Source organism: Cadophora gregata, assembly GCF_030347475.1.
Source record: "Cadophora gregata isolate MNR1 chromosome Unknown scaffold_14, whole genome shotgun sequence".
NCBI classification, from domain to species: Eukaryota; Fungi; Ascomycota; class Leotiomycetes; order Helotiales; family Ploettnerulaceae; genus Cadophora; species Cadophora gregata.
In genome coordinates, this window is record NW_026695937.1 from 1,522,276 (window position 1) to 1,531,939 (window position 9,664).

The 9,664-nt window shown below is 49.3% G+C and overlaps 2 protein-coding genes across 2 annotated transcripts; one reads left to right on the top strand and one right to left on the bottom strand.

Annotated features, from left to right (window-relative positions):
• Positions 1-723: 723 nt before the first annotated feature.
• CWC24 (RNA-splicing factor) lies at positions 724-1,716 on the bottom strand (the record flags this gene model as incomplete). Its single annotated transcript, XM_058497891.1, has 1 exon — positions 724-1,716. The coding sequence occupies one exon, from the start codon at positions 1,714-1,716 to the stop codon at positions 724-726; it is 993 nt and encodes a 330-aa protein (XP_058352621.1).
• A 1,012-nt stretch (positions 1,717-2,728) lies between these two features.
• ONS95_004527 (uncharacterized protein) lies at positions 2,729-7,773 on the top strand (the record flags this gene model as incomplete). The annotated part of the gene is made up of 3 exons (XM_058497892.1): positions 2,729-3,172; positions 3,237-7,581; positions 7,631-7,773. The coding sequence occupies 3 exons, from the start codon at positions 2,729-2,731 to the stop codon at positions 7,771-7,773; spliced, it is 4,932 nt and encodes a 1,643-aa protein (XP_058352622.1).
• Positions 7,774-9,664: the final 1,891 nt, after the last annotated feature.

Sequence of the window (9,664 nt, forward strand, 5' to 3'; positions counted from 1 at the left end):
TAGATATTGCTTCAAAGAACAAAGTATCGATTGTGATCTATGCGGTCGTTGACCCGATGATGGTGTTTCCTTGAGATTAAAGCGGAGGAGAGAGGCAAGAATCGAGTGAGGACTTGGTGACTTTAGACTGGTAAAGTATTTATACAATCCAAGGATATGATTTGTAGCTACTAAGCTAAAGCTCTGTTGACATGCTCGGAAGGGGAATTCTCGTCTAGGGGCAGCAGTTACGAAACATAACCAAATAAGCACCACAAGCAAAGATAGGCAGAGTAAATTGAAACCGATAGTAAACATAGTAAGCGAGGGTGGTGCCAAGCTCCTTTCCTCGTACAGATATGGTCTATATTTGACTAATCTAATCAAGAGCCTGGCTGTAGCATATATCTTTTCGCGAAGGGTCTGGAAATGATTGAAAAACCACACAGCCTCTGTAGATTTTGCTCTACTGGAGCATCTATCTGGCATCGTGGTTGAGTTCACCACGTGTCTGTCGTATTTTCTCTCTTCCGATTTGCTGATACGGGATTACGTGGACGGATGCTCTCTGATCAGCGTCTTGTTTCGCGTAATGGCTCTTTCTTGGACGGGCGTAGGACTATCTCATCGGCATGCGAAACAGCGAACGGAGGACTGAAGCGTCGGTCGCCAACCTGATGGTTTCCCGACAACATGCATTGACCGTCCATTGTGTGAAAAACCAGGGCTCCTCAATTCAACTGCCTACTCATCATCTTCATCCTCACTACTGACTTCCTCTCCGGCTTCAATGGCCTTCTCTCTCCTCCTCGCATTCCTCTCCCTCTTTTTATCCAGCAGCTTCTTCAAATTCTTCGCAACATTGAAGACTCCACCAGTTCCAGCTCCACAGATAGCACAACTAGGATCTTTCCTATATCGCTTCAACGCACAGCTCTCGCAAAAGTAATGCCCGCACTTCGTGATTACCGGATCCTTGTACTTGTCTTTGCAGATCACACATGCAAATGGTATCCCCTCCAGCATCGCATCCTCATCCCCAGAATCATCTTCCTCCGCATCTCGATTCGCACTCGCTATCTTCGTCCCTACAATGACTTTCTTGCCCTTCGTGACATTCTCCCACTCCTTGTCGAGCTGCCACCCTGCTTTGTAATCTTCTCTCGCGTGTAGATATTTGCAATTATCTCCAAAACCACAGAAACCTGTTTGTTTGTAGTCTTTGCAGACATCTGGCGCGAAGTCTGTCACGGTGATGGTTCGGATGTTCGTGGGTGCCTTTACAGGACCAACCACTCGGTTTGGCGCATCGGGATTCTTCTGAATGAAGGAAGTAGCGTTCGCAAGACCCTTATATGTGCCATCAGGTACCGCTCTTGTCGATCCTAGCAGATTTTTGCTGGATAGAGCATCGGTGGCATTCTCGTCGTACCAATTCGTCTGCTTGGTCGCATCATTGGAGCTTTTGATTGTGGTGCTGCGCTCTGCCGTGTATTTGGTTGTTGTGAGGTCGGCTTTGGAACCGGCATTGTTCTTGGAAGATACGGTTACGGCGCCGGTGTTCTTCTTCCTTCGTTTGATCTTGTGTCCGGACTCATCTTCTGAGGAGGAATAGTCTCCCGAGTCGCTGTCTGAGGCGGGAGGTGGAGTGGCGGCTCTCTTGCGAAAGTTGGATTTGCCGCCGCGTTTCTTGAAAAGGGCTACTGGAGCAGCGGGCGTGAACTCTGTTGGCTCCATTGCGATTGTTTCGTCTCAAGCTTCAATGCAGAGATATGGTGGCGGACGTCGTTGTGATTTGTAGCTGTTGCCTTTCAGCCTTGCCCAGCAGCCTTTTTAAAACTCCACCAATCTCCATCTCCACGCTGACTAATGCAGAGCGGGAGAACTCCACCACATAAGTGCCTGCCTCAGGCTGGAAGGTCAAAGAATCACCTATCCGCCTTTCTAGAAGAGCAGCTATTTTTACCAGGATGAACCTCGGACTGCTTGTGACAAAGTTTATTTACTCAAATTACGTCGTCAATGCAAGCCCCAGTCTGACTGATCGGGATCCATTCGTGTTGTTGTTTTGGGACGCGGACAGCCAATCATAACTGCCTCGGAGGGCAAGGAGAAAACACCAGTGAGCTCGTCTGTCCAGTCACATTGCCGCGTCGGCATCCTGGTCAAGAGGTAGCTCCTTGCGTGAACGTGAACTTGCCCAACAGCCCAGCCCAGCAGCCCGCACTTGCTGTTTTTATGGTGATCGACGCCAGATCGTTCTCCTCACTCAGCTCGTCACCTTTTCGAACCTCAATCTTTGTTTACTTCCGACATTCTTTTCCTCTCGCGAGACCCCAGCCTGGGTCGCAGTCGCGCATCCAAATCCATTGGTCACATTGGCGATAAAACAGTCTGCCATCTGTCTGTCTCAGTGGGGATACCGTCACAACTCAGGAACGCGCCCCTTAGCCCAATCAACAAAGCTCAGATCTGGAACCTCACCACCACACAACCAGCATTCCAGTCAATCAAGCACTCCTTGTGTCCCGCACGGAGTCGCACAAGCGCCGATTGCCAAATTCTACAATTCATTACGTCTCCACGACCTACACAGCTTGTCTCAAGTAAATCAATATTGGCCGGTGGTGTGAACGAGGAGAAGTGGAGAGCAGGACCAGCGCGTGTTCTGTACCCCTTCTACGCCTGGAGCAACATTGCCACGTTTGGGGCCACCTTCGTGGTAGCTCTCTGATTTCTAGCCACCAGCATGGCTACGTCCCTAGCAGCAGACCAGCCGTCCCTGGCATCTCAATCCGAGTTCATGTCTTCAGATCAACAGGATCCCTTCTCCGCGTCGACCAGCTCGGCACACCATCGATTCTCGCATTTCGACAACCAGCTGTTTGCTCTCGGTCCGACAGCATCTCCAGATCAAGCAAAGCGCGCTCTAGAAGCCCATCTCGCCGAGACAGAGCGACGTATACAAGAGGCTTCGAAGCTGGGTACCACGCTCGTGCAACAGAGGAAAGAGCTGGCAGAGCGTCTGAAGGATGTTGAGAAGCAGCAAAGCGAAGGAGACATCACGCCAGAATTACGCCAGAAGCTTGTCGAGGTGGAAAAAGAGTACAATGAGGTCGGGCGGGAGACGGCAAGGGCGTTTCTGCCGAAATCAAGAGTATCGAGTGCTGAGATGGCTGGTGGATCCCCATATGTAGGTGACGCAAAGGTAGCACGGTTATATCAACCAGGTAATGATCTCCACTAACGTATTACAGCGATCTGTCAGTCCCTCGAAGTTTGAAAGTCAGGCTACGAATTCTCCCTCTAAATTAAGCGTACCAAACAGGAAGCAAAGAAATCAACCGTCAAATCGAGTTCATGATATCGAGTTCGCCACGGAAATCAGCACATCACTTTTATCACAAGTCCGGCATTTGCAAGCTCTGTTAGCAGAGAAAGAGGAGTCGTTGAAGACGGTTACTTTGGAAAAGTCAAGGCTGGAGATCGAGGCGGAGGGCTTCAATCAGCGGCTTAGGAGCCTTGATGAGAGTGAACACCGATACAAGGATGAGAATTGGAATCTGGAAACCCAAATCCACGAGTTCCTAGCTGCGGCGAAGGAGTCAGCAGATCGAGAGAAGAGATTGAACCAGAATCTCAGTGTCTTGCAATCCGAGAAGAGTGCTGCGCAGAAGGAACTGGATGAGATCAAGTTGAGCCATGCAAAGCTTTCCGAGGACCATGTAGCTGCTCTCAAGCACCATGAAGTGGAACTGGGCAGTGTCAAGCGAAGCATGACTATGGCTGACAACGAACGAGGTGCGCTACAACGTAAAGTTGAGGACTTGACTGGTCAGAATCAAGAACTTGCAAGAGCTGTTGCGCATCAACGAGGTAGACTAGAGGATCAGCAACAATCCAGAGGACTCAGTGACGAAGACTTCGAGACAGCACCTGACAATGTCACTCCGGAACACTCACCGCCGCCATCTCCTATCAAAGGCACCCCAAGGCATAGTATGCTCGAATCCGAGACTCTCAAGAGCTCCCTGCACCATGCTCACCGGATGATCCAAAACTTGAAGGGCAACATTCATCGAGAGAAGACCGAAAAATTGGAGCTTAAGCGCATGCTTCAGGATGCCAGAGATGAATTGGATGCTCGCAGAACCGAATTTGGGTCAGGAAATGGAAAGAGAAGCCGCAAGGTTGATTCTAGAGAATTCAAGAAGCCCCTTAAGCCCGGTCAGCTAGGAGGATTGAGGAATAGCAGAAGCGAGGTCTTCATTGAAGATCCAAACTGGGAAGAAGACGATGGGCAAAGAAGCCCAAGCCAAGCAGCTGCCCGAGCTGCTACAGGCGCTGCCAGTGTTTCACAATCCGTAAACAATGCCAGTGATGCTTTCGAGACCGCCAACGAACAGGATACAACTGATGCATTCGAGACTGCAAATGAGCGGGGTACAGAGACCGAAGATTTTCAGACTGGTGTCGAAGAAATGAGCGGCAGTGATGAACTCACGGAGACCGAGGGCCAAGCTGGTACTACGAGGTCAAAGCCAACACCTCTGGCTTTGACCAAAGCAGGAAATCGTCAATCATTCCAGAGTACTGCCTCCACATCGGGCGACGAGTACAGCTATGAAGAGGTCAAGACACCAACTTCGCAGCAGCCTCAACGTCTGCGTCTTCGCGTGAGCCGTGGCCTCAACCGACGCTCAAGAGCTGTCAGTGAAGAGCCTAATTTCCAGAGCAGCCCAGCAAGCTTTGCAAACAGCAGCCAGAACGGGACACCTCAAGCCGCTGGGCAAAGCTTGTTTGCTGAGCTGGGAGACATGAGTGATGAGGAAGATTCGATCCAAGGCACTCCAAGCCGCATCAATTTCACGTCTCAATCAGCGACGCCAACATCAAGACCTGGAACAGCAAAGCCAGTTCTTGGCGAAACTCCGGTTCTCCTCCCTTCCACGGCTTCTCCTCCAAGACTTCCGATGGTCGATTCTGGCATGATGACTGAGCCATGGCAGCCAGAGCCGGCTACTCCTCATTCCACTGCCGCTCCCTTAATTGGAGCTGGATTAGCAGGGGCTGCTGTGAGAGAGGCAGCGCATTTGGCTGGTGGAAAGGACACTTCGGTAGCACCAGATGCTCGCCCATCGATGAGCGATAGTTACACTTTGACCGAGCCTGAACCAAGAAGATCGATGAGCGACAGCCATACTTCAACGGAACCAGAGCCGGTTCGCGTCATGAGTGACAGTCATACATCGACGGAACCAGAACCAGTTCGTGTTACCAGCGACAGCCACACATCAACAGAGCCTGAGCCGGTCCGCATCATGAGCGATAGCCACACCTCAACCGAGCCAGAACCAGTGCGCGTTATGAGCGACAAGAACACTGCAACTGATACCCCAGTCAAGCCCAAGATGTCAGATGCCGCAGTCCAATGGCATGAAGAGCAGTTGAACGATCAGATGAACAATTATCTTACTGTTAATGAAGATCGCGCAAGACCAGTCTCCGACTCCACCTACAGTGATATGAGCTCTCAGTATGATCCAGAGGTCATGGAGGAGAAGCTTGCCAAGTTCCCATCTCCACCAGCCTCTCGTGCTCATACTCCTATGGCTAGTCTTGCTAGCTTGGAGGCAATGTCCAGTCCTTTGACGATGTCCCATATTGTTTCGGAGCAAGTTGAGCCTACAGAGGCTGAACCACTTGTCGAAGCTGAGGCAGCGAAGGAAGTTCAAGTCGCCACACCCAAGGCTTCATCAGTACCTGCACCCTTAGCATTCTCGTCTCTACAATTCCTCGATACGGAGCCCATATCTCCTCGCAGCCCTAGACGAGATGGTGTCATCATTCCCAGAGACGATACGGATGACGAGGTGGCCGAAAGAGAGCAACCCCAAACACCAAAGAATAACTTCCTCGGCTCAGTATTCGGATGGAATAAGGGCAAGGCGCCTGCTACACCAATCATTGCCGAAGACGAGACTCGTCAGTCACCAAGTGACTCTCCTTTGGTGGAGACTCCAGAATCTCAGCGTCCGTTCAAGGAGGTATCCAGTAATCCTCATGAGCGTACTGTTAGGACAGCTCCTGTGGAGACCACCGATGAGAGCTCACAGACTGCGTTGACAGCAACTCAAATTGATGAGATGTTACGCGTCAAGAGACAAGATAACATTCTTGCTGAAGATGGTAACAAATCGCCTACTTCACCTCGTGTTCCTCTTATTCCATTGTCCATCAGAGCCAAGAGATCGCAAGAGAGTATTGGCAGTGTTGGTAGAGCCAGGTCCAAGATGGCTGATCCTGACTTTGTTCATGATGTCGTTAATTTGAAAGGACCTGGCAGCGCTGGAAGCGGGCGAAACAACTCTATCAGCAGTGTCCACCCACCTTTGCCAATGGATCACAAGCAAGTCATTGCTGCTGCTGCTCAGCGCTCTGGTTCTTCATCAGGTGGAGTTGGTACCATGGGTCCCCCATCATTACCAGCCTCTGCTCAACGCTCCAACTCTTCCTCCGGAGGAGTTGGAAGCATGGGACCTCCATCATTACCTGCGTCGGCTTACAAGAACCCATCGTTCAGACCCAGAACGCCAAGTTCGCAGCCACCAATGAGTCCTATCTCCATCAGAGCAGGTGCAACTCCACGACAAATTCATTCTTCTTCCGGAACTGCGGAGATTCAGTCCCCAACCCGAACTGGCAGATCGAGAGCGTCCTCAGTTTCGTCGTTTGTTTCTGAAATTGATACCCGCTTCAACATGAAGGCTGGCTTGCCTGGTGGTCTTGACCCTGGGACCGATCCTCGCATGATCAACGCCATTACACAGACCATGATTGGAGAGTACCTCTGGAAGTATACCAGGAAGGCTGGACGTGGCGCTATGTCAGAGAACAGACATAGACGATACTTCTGGGTCCATCCGTACACCAGAACACTCTATTGGAGTGACCGTGATCCATCTGGAACGGGCAGAACCGAGTTGAAGGCTAAGAGTGTTCCTATCGAAGCAGTGAGAGTGGTGACTGATGACAACCCGATGCCACCTGGCCTTCACCGCAAGAGTTTGATCATTATGACACCTGGCCGATCTGTCAAGTTTACCGCGACAACTGGACAACGCCACGAGACCTGGTTCAATGCTTTGTCTTATCTCCTTCTCCGGACCGGTGAGGATGCTGTTGGAGACACCGAATCTGTCGCCAATGGCGCCTTGACGCAAGAGGATGTCGATGAATTTAATCCCGGCAATGGTACCCGCAGCACCCGTCGTGGCCCAGCTTCTCTTTCCTCTTATAACAGTCGCACAACGCGTAATGAATCTCCTTCAAAGTCAACGCGCATCGATGAACAACCTCGTTTGGTCTCAACAGCTACTCGTCCGTCACTGGGTAGCTTCTCATCTCGATTAAGCAGCTATTGGAAGCCAGGAGAGCCTTCAAAGTCATACTCTAGCCGACGAAGCAGACATAGCATGAGCGAGAACGGTCAAATATACGAGGCGAGCGAAGTTCATGACAGTGCTGAAGATTTGAGAGAGCAGTATGAGAAGCAAGACCGCGAGTCTGATAGACTCGAGAATGTCAGAGCATGCTGTGATGGTAAGTTCCATCATACTTTATCCCAGGAAAATCGCTAATAACTACGCAGGCAAACACGACGTTGGTCATCTACACAACCACTCTGTCAAGAGCCGCCACGCATCAACAATCGGTGCAGCATCTGGTTCAAGACCCGACCCTGCGCAGCAACGTACCAAGAGTCGAAACAGTATCATGCGACGAACAGACTGAACGATTGCACCTATCACCACCATATTCCAATCACGGATTTCTCTTTACGACTGTCATGTCTTTCCTTTTTCTGGAAGTCTTTCGCAGCAGCAAAATCAAAATCGCATATCCACGGAGTGCGAGTAATTCATCACTCACGGCCTACGATCAATCACAATGATCAACTACTATCAAAGCAAACCAACAATCTCCTTTTTTCCAAATTTTTTGTGTAATGACCCTGTCTGTTTGCGTTGGAGTTTGTTAAAGACAATCACATGTGAACATGAAGGATGGATGCATACATCATTATTCCCCCTTTTCCTTGTATGATGTTTCTTCTATTGCGGAGTGAGGTGGGTTGTGGGAAGGTGGGATGTGGATGTTGGGGAGTGAATAGGGAAGTTAGGATGAGGGGTGTGCTGTGTTGATTTTTGTGCGATAGATTGGAATGATCCAGGGATGAGGGAGTGAGTTAGTTACGCTTATATGTGCGCAGATGGGGTAGTTGATGAATAATATCAAGACTGATTCTGACCTTTTCAACTATGTTCAATCCTTTCTAAATGGCATTTGAATGAACTGAAGTGTGGGGTCACCTCCTAGCTTTCCTCGCAGCCTCCATACACTGCTTGACGGCCCATGTCGCAACGGTACTCCTCTATACTCACAACAGTCATTTCGCACGCTTTGTCTTGGGCTGTACTTGCTAGCTTTGACCAGTCCAAATACCTTCCAATCTAGAACCCAGGAGGAGGTCTTTTCTTGTGTCAATTCTTCTCTTGCACAGTCTCGACATGGTATTCTTACATCAGCGACACATTCTTATACAGTCCGTCACGTTTCCCCAGCGATCCAGCGATCTCCTCATACAATTGTACAGCTGACCTATTCAATCAATAAGAATAGTCTTTATCGTTGAATTTGATGTCAGCCCCCAGGTGCGCACGTAGTACATCTACCCCACGTTAGTAGGTAACCCTAACCCCAAAGTCTGCATGCACACCCCTCTGGCGCGTTCAGAAATATCAGTCAAATGGAATGGAATCGTACTTCAAGTTCCAAGTCCTAGAGCCTGTTAAGAATTTGCTATTGTGTCGTATGGTTCAGCTTTCATAACTTATCTCCCGCTATTTTATTATCTATTATCTTGCTTTGTTGACAGTGGGGGAAGACTTGGCATTTAGCCGAGAATATACACATAAGAATTTCAGCACCTAACTGTATCTCCTGGTTTGAATCTCACTAAAGTCGCTCTTATGTAGAGATACAATGAAGTGGATCAGTACCCTCGATACTGAAACCTGTTTTCTTTCATGGACACGGTGGTGATGCAAGTGAACCAATCCGTTGCACCCTTTCCATCTCAAGCGCCAAGCACATTTAACAAAAGGTACATGTCCACATCTTGACATAAAACTTAACTTCCCATTATTGAGGTCCAGTATATCACAAAAACGTCGAACTCAATCTCAGAATTTAAATCTTAGCTGTATTACGCTTGAAAGGCTCTCGGTACCTATTTGTGTCGTATCGGGACAAGGAAAAGGACAAAGAGAACGGCGCGGCGCACGTGGTGGACTCAAAGAAAGAGATCATCCCACTCATAATTCTTTCATACAGTATAGATATTCTTTGAAGAATATCTCTTTTCTACGCCATTCATAGCACAACAAACCTCACTTAAAGTTAGGTGGCTGCGCTCTCATAAGTACTTCTACTCTGTCACTATCGACATCTTCGTTCCTGACTTTTCAAGACCATTCTCAACTGAAGCTCACAACGGAACCCAAAAATCGAACAATCCTACAATCCAACAACCCCACCACCGAACCTCAAAGATAACCTCGAAATCCATACCCCAAGTTCGCAAAGACCTGCCACTGCAATTCCAACTACTTCCAAACTAAAC